Genomic DNA, 17,675 nt, shown 5'->3' with positions numbered 1-17,675 from the left:
TTGAAGCCAAACACAAAATATGAAAACTTTTTGTGGGGAATATTTGAAGATATTCTAGTTTTGGAAAACATTTGGCATCTTCTAGTTCAGTTGACCATCTGCACACCATGGGACCTAGCGTCTCCCGACTTAGGGATGCTCAGGCACCGCTTTCAGAAAAGCCAAACACTCATTGGAGAAGGAGGGGTGCGTTGTGCTCTGTTCCCATAGTGCGATATTCTACACCAGGGAAAAAACGTCGTCTACAACAGAAGCCAGAACACTTGTTCTGCAAAGGGCCAAATGGTGAATATTTTTGGTTCTGTTGGCCATGTGGTCTCTATCACAGCTACTCAGCTGTGCTGTTGTAGCTCGAAAGCAGTCATAAGCAATGCTCAGAAAGACAGGGTCGGCTGTGTGCCAGTAAAACTTTTTTTTTCTTTATGTAGGATTGACCTCATGACCCTGGGATTGAAAGTTGCATGCTCTACTGACTGAGCCAGCCAGCCAGGCACCCCTCCAATAAAACATTATTTATCAAAGTAGGCAGTATTGTGCCTTCAGGATGTAGTTCACGGACCCTGAATTACAACATGGATGAGTCTTTGCCTTGTCCAGAACATCCTTGCCCCAGATGGCAGATGGGGCCTCCGCTCTGACATCAGCTCCTCAGAGAGGCTTCCCTGACCACGTCAGCTGAAGCAGCCCCGAGAGCTCTCTCAAGTCCCCTCTGCTTAGTTCTTCCTGGCACCTTTTACTTTTTAGATTATTTTTGTGTTGACTTGTTTTATTGACTTTTCTCTGTGCTGTGGGGCCTGACTTGGACCTACCCCCACTCCTCCAAGGAAGTCTCTTGTGGAGGAGACCAGATCAAGGGCAAGTAAGAGTTGTATGGAGGGCCCAGAATACATGGGGAAACTGAACTCCTGGTGGGCTTTCCAGGTCACTCTCAGCTTTTGCCTTCAGGAGTTGATGGAGAAGGCGGCGTGTTAGCTTTCTGACTTGGGTCAGAAAGCGAGAGGTGCATAAGCTTGAAGCAAGTTAACCCTTTAGACCAGGTGGAGGGCCATTACCAGGTGACCACGTCCCAGACTCTGCTAAGTAGGGTGACTGCCACCCCGCCACTGGCCCAGGACTGAGGCTGTCCATGGAATGTGACGGAACTTGGGTGGGTCAGTCCCCAAGCTCTGTCCTCGCTCATGTAAACCCGAGAAGCAGCCTGTGCCTGAGCCCCCACTCCACGCCTCCCTCGTTCTCACTCCTTCCCTCCCTGCCCAGGTCAGTTACTCACTCACCCCTGCCAGCCTTGGTGACAAGACCCAGCTCCTGTCCTTCCTTCAGACCCTGGCCAGTCCTCATGTGCTCCCACGGCCCAGCTAGTGGTCCACTTTGGGTGGCCCTGAGTGAACATCTTGGCCCAAGATGAGGATTGTGGGAAGCCTGGCATCTCTCTGGCCAGCTGGGGCTAAGCCAGGCCAGCATCTGTGCTGAGCCCTCTCCATGTCATTCCCAATGAACACTAGAGAAGATGGAAGCCATCCTCTAGGAGACAGAGGACCAAACACCCACTAACATAGTAGGCCTCCTGAGCGACTTACTCTGGGACCATGAAAGGCTTGCTAGGCCCAGCGAATTGGGGCAGGTCGGGGTCAGCCTCACCGCCCCGCCCCCCCCCAGGCCCTGGCTGATGTAGGAAAGATGTTAAGGTTCGAAGCTGACGGCCAAGAAAGAATTCTTGAGGGGCGCCTGGGTGGCTCAGTTGGTTAAGCGACTGCCTTCGGCTCAGGTCATGATCCTGGAGTCCCGGGATCGAGTCCTGCATCGGGCTCCCTGCTCGGCAGGGAGTCTGCTTCTCCCTCTGACCCTCCTCCCGCTCATACTCTCTGTCTCTCACTCTCTCTCTCGCAAATAAATTAAAAAAAAAAAAAACTTAAAAAAAAAAAAAGAATTCTTGAGATGTCTTTGGTGCAAAAAGGTGGTTTTATTAAAGCACGGGGACAGGACCTGTGGGCAGAAAGAGCCATACTGGGGTCGTGAGGAGTGGCTGATTATATACTTTGAAGTTGAAAGGGGGTTAGGGATAGTGTGAGTCTCTAAGGAATTTGGAAGCAAGATTTCCAGGATCTTGAGGGGGCTAGCTATTGTTGGGAAAGGGTCATTTATTACCGTCTAATAAAACCTGAGTCATGAGACCCTTCAGATGTATATCAGTGGGCCATATGCTTGGGGGATGATTGCCAATGTGTATCTTGCGGGGTAGAGGTAAAGGAAGTTTCCAAAGGAAATTTTGTACGTTAAAGTAGACTTATGGGGTCCTGGGTAGGGCGGGTTGGGGGCGGTCAGGCTAGGATTGTCTTTGCCCTTAGCAAAGTATTAACTTCGAGGCAGTTGAGTCCCTAGAGGAATGTCACTCTGCCTGTTTCAAGGACTTGTCAATGGGCTATAGATAGTAAGGAAATTTAATAATTTTCCTTCTGCCTTTGTTTCCCACATCATTGGCCACCCCTAGTGATTCCCGGACCCTGCAGGGCTTGCTGGAGCTGGTGGCCCGGGGCAGAGCCAGGGCTGGTCTGAGTCAGGCACCGCACACCCCACACCTTGCCAGACCGGGTGACCCCGGGAGTATCCAGAACCTCACCAGGCTTTCTGGGCCGGGTGGTCTGGGCCAGGTCCAGAGCAGGTCTGGGTCAGGACCCAGAGACCCTAATCCTGCAGGCCTAGGTCAGCCCCCACATCTCCCGGGCCCTGCAGGAATTGCTGGGCTGAGTGGCTGGGGCAGGTCAGGGTCAGGCACCATGGCCCAGCACATGCCGGCCTCAGTCACCCGCAGATCGTGCAGGACCAGGTGGGCTCAGTATACTAACTTCTCGGGTTTACATGAGCCAGGACAGGCTGGGGACTGGTCCAGGTGAGGCCCCATACACTAACACGGTGCCAGCCCTCACCACCCCAGTGTCTTCTGGGACCTGCAGGGCTGGCTGGGCCTGGAAAGTGGGGGTAGTTCCAAGTCAGGCCCCACAGCACAGCATCCTGGCCCTCTAGCTTCTCCTGGACCCTGCAGGGCTTGCTGGAGCTTATGGACCGAGGTCATTCTGGGTCACGCCCCACAAACCCAGCATCACGCCCACCCTGGTCCTCCGACATCTCCTGGAACCTTCAGCGCTGGCTGGGTCTGGAGGCTCGGGGCTGGTCTGGATAAGGACCCAAATGGCCCACACCTGCAGGCCCTAGCCAGCCTGGCGTCTCCCGGAATCTGCGGGGCTTGCAGGGCCCGATGGCCTCAGCGCAGGTCCAGGTCAGGCCCCACGCACCGTACCCCATGCTGGCCCTAGCCATGCCCAAGGTCTCGGGGCGCCTCCCAGATCCTGCAGGGCTTGCCAGGCCTGGTGGTCTGGAGCAGATCCTGTCAGCTGCAATCACTGCGCCTCCTGCTGGCCCTGCAGGGCCCTCCTTCCACAGCACGGCAGCCAGGCCACGGTGTCCCTGAGTTCTCTGCTCACCTGCACCTCATCTGTACCCCGGCCATCTGTTCTTGGAGTGGTCTGGGAGGCCACCTTAGGGCACATGTGGCCCTGCAGGAGCCAGGGCCAGTGGGGAACAGCAGGGTGGCGGGCTAGTGGGGTTCTGCTCCAGAAACGCGAGTCTGAGGGGCCGGGAGCACCCCTTCTAGGAAGTGAGTACTGGGGACATGGCCCATGCCCTGCAGGGCACAGGGATGGGTTGCGGCACTTACAGCTGTGGCAGGTGACAGAGTCCATTGTGGACGATTTAGGGAAGGGCTGGGAGCAGGCCGCTCACTCTGCCCAAGCCTGGAAGGCAGGACAGAGACGGGGCTCTTCAGAGAGGATGGGCAAGAGTAGCCACATGGCTAGGGCAGAGGCGGCGTGGGAGACGCAGGATCGCAAGCTGGCGGAGGCCGGTCTGAGTACGTCCAGAGCGGTTTGGACTCTACTGGGGGGTAATGAGGAGGCTGAGGAAGGGAGTGAATGGCCCCAGTTCCTGGCATCAGCTGCACTATGACTTCTGTGGGTCCTTTCCTCCTTCTTTAAAAAAAAATTATTTATTTTTAAAATTTTTATTTATTTTTTTGAGAAAGAGAATGCGAGCATGAGCAGGGCGAGGGGCAAAGGGAGAGGGAGAAGCAGACTCCCCGCTGAGCAGGGAGCCCAATGCGGGGCTCAATCCCGGGACCCTGGGATCATGACCTGAGCCGAAGGCAGACACTTAACTGACTGAGCCACCCAGGCGCCCCCCTCCCCATGACTCTTGCCCGGAGGTGGGAGGTGGGCTCAGGGAGTCAGACGATCCCTTTGCGAGTCCTGAGTAGACCCACTGGCTGTCCGAGGGGAGGTTGTGGAGGGGGAGGTGAGCACCTGCGTTCTTTATGTGGGTGTCTCAGACAGACTGATGCACCACTGGCCACGGGGTCACCAGGCCTGCCACCATCAGACCCACCGGAGGGCTTCTTTCATTTGCTGAATCTGTGGGTGCCTCTCCAGTGTGACTTCACTGTAACTAAGGTGTTTTTCTCGTAAAAGGAGCCTTGTCTTCTTGTGCGTGGGAAGTACACTGGGACTGCCTCCCTGGACTGCTTCTGGACACGGACCAGTCACTGACAAACACCCTCTGGCTCACCCATCCTCTGCTTGCAGCACGACTTCCAGGATGTAGCCAGATCCCCCGACAGGGAGCCCCCCACTGCTGTTTTGAGTGCAGCCCCTGAGCCAACAGACAGTTTGCAGACCAAAGAGGCAGGGGAGGAATTGCAGAGGCTGAATTCAGAGAGGCCAGCAATGCACCTCCAGCCTCCAGATTCCTGACCTGCAGCCTTCTGTGGAACTATTGGGCTATTAAGGATGGACAGATGCGTGTCTCCTGTGTGTGGTCCATTGAATCCTCACCTAGCAAACACCTGGTGCTGGGTGAGGATGGGTGCCTGGGCCCCAGATGGAGAAACAGAGTGTGGCCTGCCCCCCAAAGCCTGTGGTACTCCCCCTCGTTCTTGTCCCTCCCAGGACTGCCATCTGGACTTCAGTCGATGTTGATGGGTTTTGTCTATTTTTTTAACTCCTATAAGTGGAATTGCACAGAATGTTCTTTTTTGTCTTACGTTTCCCTACACGTGACATTTATGAGATTCATCCTGACAGTTGTGTGTGGTTGTGGCTATCTGGGTCTCACGCCTGGTGGGATCCCATGTGCGGACAGATCACGACTTCTGTTCGGGGGCAATAACGAGCAGTGCTGCTGTGACTGTCGCTGTCCTTGTCCCTTGGGGACAAGCAAGTGCATTTCTGTCAGGCGTGGCATCGTCAGAACTTAAATGTTCTTAGAAACAAAGAAAAGAGTGCGCCTGGGTGGCTCAGTCGGTTAAGCGACTGCCTTTGGCACAGGTCATGATCCTGGAGTCCCGGGATCGAGTCCCGCATCGGGCTCCCTGCTCGGCAGGGAGTCTGCTTTAAAAAAAAACAAAAAAAAAAAACAAAGATAGAGACCTTGGGCGCCTGGGTGGCTCAGTTGGTTAAGCGACTGCCTTCGGCTCAGGTCATGATCCCGGGGTCCTGGGATGGAGTCCCGCATTGGGCTCCCTGCTCGGCAGGGAGTCTGCTTCTCCCTCTGACCCTCCCCCCTCTCATGCTCTCTCTCTCTCTTAAATAAATAAAATCATGGGGCGCCTGGGTGGCTCAGTCGGTTAAGCGACTGCCTTCGGCTCGGGTCGTGATCCTGGAGTCCTGGGATCGAGTCCCACATCGGGCTCCCTGCTCGGCAGGGAGTCTGCTTCTCCCTCGGACCCTCCTCCCTCTCATGTACTCTCTCTCTCTCTCATTCTCGCTCTCTCAAATAAATAAATAAATCTTAAAAAAAAGAAAAGAAAAAATATGTAAGGGATGAATGTGTTAATTAACTCGATAGGAGGAACGCTTTCACAGGTGTACAAGTGTATCAAATCATCACGATGTACACTTCAAATATCTTACAATTTTATTTGTCAATTATACTTCAGTAAAGTTAAAAGAAAGAGGAATAAGCGAATGAATCAATAAATGGAATACGTGGAATGCTCCCTCCATGTAGCTGGCTTCTCTTTGGCCTTGCTGGCCAGGCGTTTGCCTGATGCCTTGACGAGGCCAAGTTCCTCACCGTCAGCATGCTGCTTTTCTGCAGCATCTGGAAGGCCTTCTTGTCCGTGTACCGCAGCACCCGGGGAAGGCCACTGTGGCTGTGGAGATCTTCTCCATCCTGGCCCCAGCTGCAGGGCTGCTGGATGGCATCCTCATTTCCAAGTGCTGCATCATCCTGCTGAAACCCAAGCAGAATGTTCTAGCCTGGTTAAGGCATGGATGCTGGGCTCACTGGGAAAGACATGGTGAGGAACCCCGGAGCAAGCATCTCCCAGATCCAGGCCACAGAGCCTCATGAGCCTCACGAGTCAGTCCTCACTGAAGACGCTGGTGCCACAGGATTTGGACTCATTGTTCTTCTGTGGCTGGAGAGCAACTTAAATGATCGAGAGATGAAGTACATCGAGCAAAATATTAATGACTGTTAGATCAAGATGATGGGCATATGGATGGTCATTGACTATTCTCTTTGTAGGCACTGTTGAAGATCCTCACAAATAAAAGGGTTTAGGGGGCACCCAGCTGACTCAGTTGGAAGAGCATGAGACTCTTGATCTCAGGGACATGAGTTCACACTCCATGTTGTGTGTAGAGATTACTTAAAGAAATAAACTTAAATAAATAACCCCCCAAAAATAAAAAAAAGTTTGGAAAAGGCCCATGATGCAATAATAATAATAATAATAATAATAACAACAATATTAACGATAACAAGTGTTGGTGAGGAAGTTGAAGCCCTCATCCACTGTTGGTGGGAATGTAAAATGGAAAACAGTTTGGCAGTTCTCCAGAAGATTAAAAATAGAATGACCATATGACCTGGTAATTCCACTCTTAGATAGATACACAAGGACAACGAAATGTTATGTCCACGCAAGAACTTGTGCACAAATGTTAAGAGCAGCCAAAAAGTGGAAACAACTCAAATGTCCTTCAGCTGATGAGTGGACAGAATATGCCATATCCATGCAATGGAATGTGATTTGGCAATACCGACTGAGCCACCCAGGCGTCCCAACGGACATAACATTTGAGTACGTGTCTTTGTCTTACATAAAAAGGACATCAAGGGGTGCCTGGGTGGCTCAGTCGGGCGCCTGGGTGGCTCAGTGGTTAAGCGTCTGCCTTCGGCTCGGGTCATGATCCCAGGGTCCTGGGATCGAGCCCCGCGTCGGGCTCCCTGCTCCGCGAGGAGCCCGCTTCTTCCCCTCCCACTCCCCCTGTTTGTGTTCCCTCTCTCGCTGTGTCTCTCTCTGTCAGATAAAATCTTAAAAAAAAAAAAAAGAACATCAAGACACTTATTTTTACTTCGTCCCCAGGAAGGTGTATTTGTGAAGCCAGCGTCTTTGACCGCTGGAGCTGAGGGCCGGCTGCCCCCAGACACTCCCAACCCCGCGCTGCCAGAGAGCCTTGTGGGAGCTGTAGTCCGAGCCTCAGCGCAGGACCCGGCCGGGAATGGGCTAGAGTGGACTGCAACTCCCAGGAGGCCACGCTCCTGGGTGACACCCACTTTCCGGCACCGCCCACTATTTTCCTTCCTCGGGAGGGCCCGCCCCGCGGAGCCTCTGGGAAATGTAGTACGAGGCCATAGGCGTCTAGGCCCGCCACCTGGAGGACAAAGCTAGTGTAACTTTAATTCCCTATAACTTTTAGAATACTTCTCAGGCTTCTTGGCGTCTCCGGAGCCGCCGATTGCGCGCTTCTGGGGTTCGGGAACCTGACCAACGGTAACTTCGGGGAATTACAGTGAGAGAAATCTGTCTCACTGCCCCCTAGGCCCGGCCGGGGAGCCTAGGCTCCCAGGCACGCAAGGCCCCGTTCCCAGCCCGGCCCGGTCGTGCATGCCCATTGGGCGGACAGCCCCGCCTCCGCGCCTTCTGGGAAACGTAGTCTGACTCTCCGGGCTCTCGGCGGTGCCGACTGCTGGACTGCGGCTGGGCTCCGGCCGCAGGACTACAACTCCCGGAAGGCCCGTGCGGCGGGGCCCGTGGCCCCGGGGTCCCCGGCCGCGCTCTCCCATTGGCCAGGAGCGGCCGCGCGGGGTTTTCGGGTCGTGGTAGTTCCGCTTCGTCCTCGGCGCCGCCGGCCGCGCGGCTCTGGTTTTTCCGCTGTGTGGGGCGCCCCGGGCGGTCTCTCCGGAGCCCCGAGCCGGTGGCCGCTGGGGGGAGCGGCTGGGGCTGCAGGCGTCTCCTTGAGGACCTCGGAGTCGGAAGAGGCCGTGGCCGCGGGGCCCCTGGCAGCCCGCCCCCGGGGGAGGGGCCGCGCGCCCTCCCTTCCCGGCTGGGTCTGGACCCTGCTCCCGGGCTCGGTGGGAGCCGGTGCCGCGGCCCGTCGTTGTGGCCCCGCGAGGCGGAGGACCTCCGTAATCCTGCAGTCCTTGCATCTGCGAAGTCCCGTAACCAGGAGGGACCGGAACAAAACCCCCCAGCTCCCAGATGGCCTCAGCTACCGCACATTCCCGTCAGCCGGAAGGGAACGTGTCTCAGTTCGCTTTTACGCAGCCGCCATAGCCATGATTCCAAGACGTGTGACCTCTGAGCTCAGGCTCCCTTTGAACCAGGGGCGCCTGGGTGGCTCCGTCGGTTAAGCGCCTGCCTTCGGTCAGGTCACGGTCCCAGCGTCTTGGGATCGAGCCCCGCATCGGGCTCCTTGCTTGGCAGAGAGCCTGCTTCTCCCTCTCCCTGCTCTGCCTGCCGCTACCCCTGCTTGCGCTTTCTCTCTGACAAGAAATAAATAAAATCTTAAAAACCACCCCAGGAGGTGGGAACTGCGTCCTAGGGCTGTTCCGAGGACTAAGAAAATTTCCATCAGGTAAAGTGCTTACTTCAAGGCAGCGCCCAGCGGGGAAAGGGAACCCTTGGCAAATGTTAACATTATTATCAGCAAATACTAACGTCATTTTTCTGTACCTGGTGGTGTAAAAAAGGAAGGGGAATCCTAAAGGGAACTGTTCGTTTGGTCTTGAAGATAACAAGTTGATCAAGAATGGGTGGGAACATCTTAGTGCAAGGGCGGCTCACCTCTGAAATGGCTGATGCAGACCCCTGATGCCCCCCAGGAAGGCCCAGGTGTATCCCTCAGAAGCCAGAACGCTTTCAGGACACCTCCCTGTACACATGGGTGCAATCTTCCCACTCCCACATAGCCCCTCCCTGCTCTTCTGGGAACTTCGCAGGGGTGAGGGTCCTGGCTCAGCAGACATGTGGGTGACATTTCAGGGGCAGGTAACCTTCGATGACGTAGCAGTGGACTTCACCCAGGAGGAGTGGGGCCTGCTGGGCCCTGCCCGCGGACCCTGTACCGTGATGTGATGCTGGAGACCGTAAGACACCTGGTCCCTGTGGGTGAGGCTCTTCCCCATGTCAACTTCGATTTGCCTGGGGTCTTGGCAGAGTGGGTTTGATTTAGCCAGGAGTGTGGAGTCACGGGGGGATTTCTCCTCATCAAACCTCACAGCCTGAGATGACGGCCTGGTTCATTTTGTAGAGCATGTGACTCTTGATCTTGGGGTTGTGAGTTCAAGCCCCATGTTGGACATAGAGTTTACTTAAAAACAATTTTAAAAAGTGTTGTCACAAAATGTATATGAAAAAAAAACAAAACCTCACAGCTTGATCATTCATTTGCACAGGACCTTGGAACCTCAAGCCAGATATTGTTGCCCACCTAGAACTCGGAGTAGAGCAACGGATGATGGACAGAGGACTCTCCCAAGATTCCTGCCTAGGTGAGATGGGGAAAAGATCTTTACAGTCAGTGTTTGTTTATATGTTCCTTCATATCTTCCTTTTCTAGTGCTTTTCATTACCTTTGGCATTTCCATAACTACGTCTGGGATCTTTTTCCTATTGCTCAGAGTTCTTTTAGAGTGACAAAATGCCCTCATTTTGTGTTTGCCTGAAAATGCCTTTATTTCATCTTCATTTTGGAAAGATAACGTAAACAGAATTTTAGGTTGTCAGGTTTTTTTTTGTTGTTATTGTTGTTTTTTCTTTTTCTCAGCACTTTAAAGACATCATGCCATTGTCTTCTGGACTCCAAGGTTTCTGTTGAGAAGTCAACCTTCATCTTACTATTGTTACTTTGAAGACAATGGGTATTTTTTATTTTTTTGCCAACAATACTTTTAAAGTGCACAAAATTTAAATATTCAATTGAAAATTTTTGATAAATGTATGCACATATGTAATTCTTACCGAAATAAAGTTGACATTTTCATTATTTCACAAAGTTCCTTTGTTACCTCTTTCCATTTAAGAAAGGCAACCACTGTTGAGATTTTTTTTTCCACCATAGGTCATTTTTGCCTTTTCTAGAACTTCATATAAAGAGAATCATACATTCTTTCTTTTTTTAAAAAAGATTTTATTTATTTATTTGACAGAGAGAGAGAGATCACAAGTAGGTAGACAGGCAGGCAGAGGGAGAGGGAGAAGCAGGCTCCCCGCTGAGCACAGAGCCCGACATGGGGCTCGATCCCAGGACCCTAGGATCACGACCTGAGCCGAAGGCAGCTGCTCAACCGACTGAGCCACCCAGGTGCCCGCATGTATTATTTCTTTTGTATAAGGTTTACCCATCCATTATATTATGTGCATTATTATTTCATTCCTATTTACTCTTTAAAGATTTTATTTATTTATTTGACTGAGAGAGACACAGCGAGAGAGGGAACACAAGCAGGGGGAGCGGCAGGCAGAGGGAGAGGGAGGCTTCCCGCGGAGCAGGGAGCCCGATGCGGGGCTCGATCCCAGGACCCTGGGATCATGACCTGAGCCGAAGGCAGACGCTTAATGACTGAGCCACCCAGGCGCCCCCCTATTTACTCTTTACTATTGAGGGACATTTTACTTTTTGATGACTTACAATTTATCCATTCTCTTGATAATGAACATTTGGATTGTTTCTAGTTTGGGGCTATTATGAATAATGCTGCTATGGATATTCTTGTGCAATGTTTTTAGTGGACTTGTGTTTTTATTTCTCTTGAGTAAATATCTAGGAGTGGACTTGTTGAGTGATAGATTAACAGTTTTGATTGGTAGTGCCTTAGATCAGTTGGGGAAGACTTTATGTCTTAACATGTTGAGTCTTCTAACTTTGGGATCATGGTATATTTATTTAGGTAATTCTCTCAAGCAGTATTTTGCAGTTTTTAAGCATATGGGTCATGCACATCTTTTACTAATTTTATTCCTAGAAATTTGGCATTTTTGATGCTATTGTAAATCTTATTTTTAATTTCATTTTCTGATTGTTGCTAGTGTATATAATTTTTTCTTTGACATTCTATCCTGTGTGGGCTTGCTAAAATCACTTAATTGTTTTAGTAATTAATTTTCAATGTCTTTAGATATTTTATACAATCATGTCACCTTCAAATAAAGATTGCTTTATTTTTTCCTTTTCAGACTTTATGCTTTTTCGTTTTTCATATTATTATACCAGCTAGGACCTCTAGTACTTTTTTAAAAAAATTGATGTGAAATTAACATACAGTGAGACATGCTGCTTCTAAGAGTACAGCCCAAAAAAGTTTTGCAGATGTATATTTGTGTGACCCATACTCCAATCCACACATAGAATATTTCCATCCCCATACATTTCCTTATGTCTTTTTCCACTTAGGACTCCCCCAGTGTGGCAACCATTCTTCTGATATCTGTCACCATAGATACCCAGTACAGTATTAAATAAACGTGATAAGAATGAACATCCTTGCCTTGCTCCTGATATTAGGGGATAGCATTCAGTATTTCACCATTAAATATGATCTGTTGCCCTTTAACAAATTGAGAAAGTTCTATTCCTGGATTGCTGAGTTTGTTTTTTTGTTTTGTTTTGTTTTATTATGAATGGGTGTTGTCAAATGCTCTGTATGCATCTATTGACATGATTGAGGTTTTTTTCCTCCGTTCCATTGATTTCTGCTTTCTATTATTTCCTTCCATTGTTTTGGCTTAATTTGCTTTCCTTTTCTCTGGCTTTTTGGGGTAGAAGCTTAGTTTATTAATTTTAATGCTTTCTTCCTTTCTAATGTTCGCATTTATAGCTATGTATTTTCCTTTGAGTCTTTTTTCAACTGCATCCTGCACATTTTCACATGTTGTATTTTCATTATTGTTCAGTTCATTATTGTTTTTGTTTTCCAAATGCCTTGAACGGAATCGTAATGAAAATACAACATATGAAAGTGATTTTTTCTTTGATTTGTGAAGGACATTGTTCAGTTTCCAAATATGGGGGGATTTCTGTTATTGATGTCTAGATTATTTCCATTGTGGTTGAAGAAAATATTCTGTATGAGTTCAGTCCTTTTAAATTTATTTATCGATTGATTTATTTTTTTAAAGATTTTATTTATTTATTTGACAGAGAGATAGCGTAAGTAGGCAGAGAGGCAGGCAGAGGGAGAGGGAGAAGCAGGCTCCCCGCCGAGCCAGGAGCCCGATGCGGGACTCGATCCCAGGACCCTGGGATCATGACCTGCGCTGAAGGCAGCCACTTAACCAACTGAGCCACCCAGGCGCCCTCCTTTTAAATTTATTGAGAAATGTTTTTATGACACAGCATATGGTCTATTTTGATGAATGTATATTCTGCTACTGTTGGGTGCAGTGTTTGATAAAGACCTGTCATCACTTTAAAGTCTTGGCTTCTTTTTACTTCTTTCTGTCATTCTGGCCTGGATGAGGCTCCCACTTGTGTTTCAGTTCTCTCTGAAAGGCAGGCGCAATTTATCAACTGTTCTTTCTTTCTTTCTTTTTAAAATATTTTATTTATTTTTCAGTGAGAGAGCAAGAGAGAAAGAGAGAGCACAAGCAGGGAGAGCAGCAGGCAGAGGGAGAAGCAGGCTCCCCGCTGAGCAGGAAGCCTGATGTGGGACTCGATCCCAGGACCCTGGGATCATGACTTGAGCCGAAGGCAGACACTTAACCAACTGAGCCACCCAGGCATCCCTATCAACTGTTTTTTAGAGAGCAGAGAGGGTTTACAGGGAACAAATGAATGAAATCAGACAGAACTGATGGTTTAGTTCTTAAATCTCTGGGTATGGTGCTTTAAACCCACACTGCCTGTGAACTTTCACCTTTTTTGGGGTGTCTTTAATATGTACCCAGTAGAAAGTTACATTTTAAAAGTGGGAATTTAGTCTCATGTGTATCTTTCCCCCAGAGACTGTCATTTAGAATGGTTTTACTAGCTTTATTTATAACATTGAAGTATGTAATGAAGTGCTAAAAAGTTTGATATCAGATGTCAAAATCACAAGATTTTCTCTACAGATTGTTGCCCTTGAACACTGAACACCTAGAATGGTACCTTTGATCAGTCTGGAAAAAAAATCTCTGCTCTTATCTTTTCAAATGTTTCCTCTGCTTCGATCTCTCTTGTAACTCCAGCTACACATTAGTCCTTTTGTCAGGTGTTCTGTTTTTAAATTCTTTTCTCTCCCTTTGTATCATCATAAAATTTCCACTTACTTCTCTTTGAATTCACAGATTCTTTCTTCTTCTGTGTCCAGTCTGCTGTTAAGCCTAGTCATGGTTTGCTTCACATACTGTATTTTTATTTAATTCCAGAATGGAATTTTCAATTGGTTCTTTTTTCAAATTTTCCGTGAAATTCTGTGTTATGTTTATAATAGGTTGGGCTTTTTCCCCCAGTCAGTGTAAGTGAAATTTTATTGAGGCCCCAGGGCCCCGGGGCTCGGGCAGGAGGCCACCCTGTGGGGAAAGGAAGAACTGATGGAGGGGCTTTATTGACCTTCATCTGAAGGTGCAGATGGTTGGTGTGGCCGCACGTCTGGTGGGAACACAATGTTGTATTTCTGGGCGAGCTGGCAGAGGGAGGGCTGGGATGTCACCTCCAGGCCAAGTGCCAAGTGCAGGGTGCTCTTCCTGGATACTGTAGTCTGAGAGAGTGCAGCCATCCTCCAGCTGTTTGGCCCTCAAAACAGACACTGCTGGTCAAGTGGGATGCCCTCATTGTCTTGGCTTTGACATTCTCAATGGTGTCACTGGGCTCGACCTTGAGGGTAATGTTCTTGCTTGTTAGGGTCTCCATGAAGATCGGCTTCTCTGTGTTTGCCGCTCGGCCACCAAGTTGAAGAGAAAGAGCTATAATAGTTATTTTTAAATCTTTTCCTTCTACTTCTAATGTTTGGTATATCTGCTTCTATTGACTTTTTTTTCTTGATTATGAGTCACATTTTCCTGATTCTTTACCTGTCTAGTCAATTTTTATATACTGGATTCTGCAGACGATGCATTGGAGAGACTATGGATTCTTGTCTTCTACCAAGAGTATGAGTTCTTTTTCTGGTAGGCAGTTAAATTACTACAAATCACCCTAATCCTGATGAGGCTTGGTTTTAGGATTTATTAAGGTAATGTTACTTTGGTTTTGCTTTAGTCCTTGGATGTAGTCCTTATCCTTAGGGTATGGTGTTTCCTCCTAAGGTACAACTTTCTAGAGTCTCACCTGAGTGCCTCGGGTGCTTACTGGGTCACAGCTAAGTCTCCCCACACTGGGTAACTTCTGAAACCTCTGCTCAGCCCTGTAGCAGCTGTTCTGTCAGGTCTTAGCCTTCTATGCATTTGCAGTTGGAGTCCAGTCAAGGTCTCAAGGAGAAACCCTCTGCAGGTTTCCAGATCCCTCTTTGCTCTGCGTGACCTTGCAAAGCCCTCCTCAAATTCAATTCCATAGCCTCTTCCCATGTCAGAAACATAAGACCTACCCCCCTGATGAGAGTCAGGCTGCTAGGGAGCATGATCAGGTACCCTCTCTGTCCACCTCGCAGACATGTCCTAAGCATCCCTGGTGCTCCAGGTGCATCCCCTCTGCCTGGAGTGCTGATCACTCTTTTTGTTTATCCATCTGCCTGTGGAGTCCTTTTGTTCTCTGTGCATTTTGGGCACTGGAGACACAGTGTGAACAGGATGGGCAAGGTTCCTACCACTGTGGAGCCTAAAGCCTCCAGTCTATGGTGTCTGGGGAGGTGCAGACAATAAAGAACAAAAAGAACAAGATGATGTTGACTAATGCGAAACAGTGGTATGAGGGAAATGAAACAGGACAATGAGGTGGAAAGTGATAAGGAACCCATGCAGGCTGGAAGGTTTGGAAGGGTCTCTCCAAGGAGGTGGCCTGAGACTCAAGAGCTGAATGATGAAAAGGGAAAGGGTTGCTGACACCTAAGACTCTGGAGACCAAAGGAAGGTCCTCAAGCAGAGAGGAACTATGTGTTAATGGTGGAAATGGTCGTGCTCAAGGAGAACTAAAGAAACTGAGAATGAGAAGGATCGAGGATAACTGAGGTAGTCTGACCCTGCTTCTGGGTGCTTTGTAAGACTAGATCTAAATTATTATTATTATTATTTTTTTAAATGTCTTAAATAATCTTATTTCTTTTTTTTTTCTCTTTTTCTTTCAAAGATTTTATTTATTTATTCATGAGAGACAGAGAGAGAGGCAGAGGGAGAAGCAGGCTCCCAAGGAGCAGGGAGCCCGATGTGGGACTCGATCCCAGGACCCCGGGATCACGACCTGAGCCGAAGGCAGACGTTTAACCATCTGAGCCACCCAGGTGCCCCTAGATCTAAATTATTTTTAATTTCCTTCTAGAATGGAAGAAGAAAGCTAAAAGCCAGGAGTTGTCACCAACAGAGGTCTTTTCTGGGAAAGAGTTACCCAGCAGCATGAACCTGACAAGATCCGCAGTGGATGATGGCTGATGTTCTACCACAGCAGACGACTGGGAATCTGGGGATGAGTCAGAGAAGCAGAAGATGCACGGTGGCAGTTCAGGGCCAATGGAACATAAACAAGGGCAAGTAGTGACCCGGGATGGGGTTGGGGAAATGCTGAAGGTGTGGGAAAATGCAGCTTCAATTCAGAGTTTGTTTCTTCACGGAGATTTCTTGTCAAAGAATATTTCCATCAAATTGACTCAATTCAAAGCTTACATCATAATTTCATTTTAAAAAATCATCAGGAGGGGGCGCCTGGGTGGCTCAGTCGTTAAGCGTCTGCCTTCGGCTCGGGTCATGATCTCGGGGTCCTGGGATCGAGCCCCCACATCGGGCTCCCTGCTCGTCGGGAAGCCTGCTTCTTCCTCTCCCACTCCCCCTGCTTGTGTTCCTTCTCTCACTGTGTCTATCTCTGTCAAATAAATAAAATCTTTAAAAAAAAAAAAAAAAAAAAAATCATCAGGAAATCTTGGTAGGGAGGAAACCTTGTAAAGGCAGTCCATGTGGAAAAGCCTTGGGAAAACTGTCTAAGTTGATTGAGCATGGTAAATATACCAACCAGAGCGTATACCTTTCTACACACGAGATAATTAATGTAGGAGAGAAATTCTACGGATGTAAAGAAAGTGGAGATTTTTTTACCTATAGCTCACCCCTCTCTCAGGTCATGAGAACTCATACTAAGGAGAAACCCTATGCATGTAACAAATGTGGGAAAGCCTTTAAGAAACTTTCATCTCTTTCTTAACATATGAGAAATCACGATAGAGAGAAAGCCTATGAATGTAATGAATGTGGGAAGTCTTTCTGGCAGAGCCTTCACCTCATTTTACAGCAGAGAACTCACACTGGTGAGAAACCTTATGAATGTAATGAATGTGGAAAGTCTTTTAGCCAAAATTCTCATCTTAATGTACACCGGAGAATTCATACTGGAGAGAAACCCTATAAATGTGATGAATGTGGAAAATCCTTCAGTGGAAGGTCCAATCTTAATGTGCGTAAGAGAACACATACTGGAGAAAAACCCTATAAATGTAACGAATGTGGGAAAGCCTTTAGTGACCGCTCCTCCTACATGTAACACGAAAGGACGCACACTGGAGAGAAACCATACAGATGTGATGAATGTGGAAAAGCCTTTGGTCACATCTCTCACCTTACAGTTCACAAGAGAATCCATACTGTTGAGAAGCAATATAAATGTAACAAATGTGGGAAAACATTCAGTTTTCATTTATCCTTCACTCAACATAAGAGAACGCACACTAGAGAGAAACTGTATAAATGTCATCAATGTGGGAAAGCTTTCAATCAAGGTTCTAATTTTATTGGGCACCATAGAACTCATACCGGAGAGAAAAAACTACATATTTTATTTTAATATATAAAAACTGTACACACACATTTAAATTTTGTGGTTTTTGATGCATCCCCAGAGAAGGGCTGAACCTGAGTGGCATTTGATACCTAGGAAAAATTTTTTAATTAGTGAGATCAAAACTCTCTTCAGTAATATTAATTAATGTGATTACCCAATGTGGGAAGGGCTATTGCTCAGAAGTCAAAATAGGTTGATAATATTTGACTGAATGATTGATGTACCTACCATTCCAAAGAGCTAGAGTGCGATTATTTGCTTCATTGTTACCCCAATGCTAGAAAATTGGGCTGCTTCTAATTTGTTTCAGGAATTCATTATAAACTATAATTATGAACGCTGTGTAGAAACATGGAAAATGCCTATAATACAGTTGACCCTTGAACAACACAGTTTTGAACTGTGCAGGTCTACTTATATGTGGATTTTTTTCAATAAATA

General features: G+C 48.3%; 1 protein-coding gene and 1 long non-coding RNA gene across 2 annotated transcripts; both read left to right on the top strand.

Moving 5' to 3' along the window:
- Positions 1-8,758: 8,758 nt before the first annotated feature.
- Positions 8,759-16,090, top strand: LOC117997927. Its single transcript, XR_004675900.1, has 4 exons — positions 8,759-8,912; positions 9,320-9,445; positions 9,733-9,828; positions 15,729-16,090. It is a non-coding gene; the product is annotated as an uncharacterized LOC117997927 (long non-coding RNA).
- Positions 16,091-16,309: 219 nt separating this feature from the next.
- Positions 16,310-17,675, top strand: LOC117997889 (zinc finger protein 391-like). Its single transcript, XM_034986429.1, is given in 1 exon segment — positions 16,310-17,675. A coding segment is annotated over 1 exon segment (633 nt). The 5' UTR covers positions 16,310-16,604; the 3' UTR covers positions 17,238-17,675.

This window comes from Mirounga leonina, unplaced genomic scaffold (assembly GCF_011800145.1).
Source record: "Mirounga leonina isolate KUSES-001 unplaced genomic scaffold, KU_Mleo_1.0 Mir_376, whole genome shotgun sequence".
Lineage (NCBI taxonomy): Eukaryota > Metazoa > Chordata > Mammalia > Carnivora > Phocidae > Mirounga > Mirounga leonina.
Note: the sequence above shows the minus strand (reverse complement) of the source record. Positions and strands in the feature narration are given on the sequence as shown.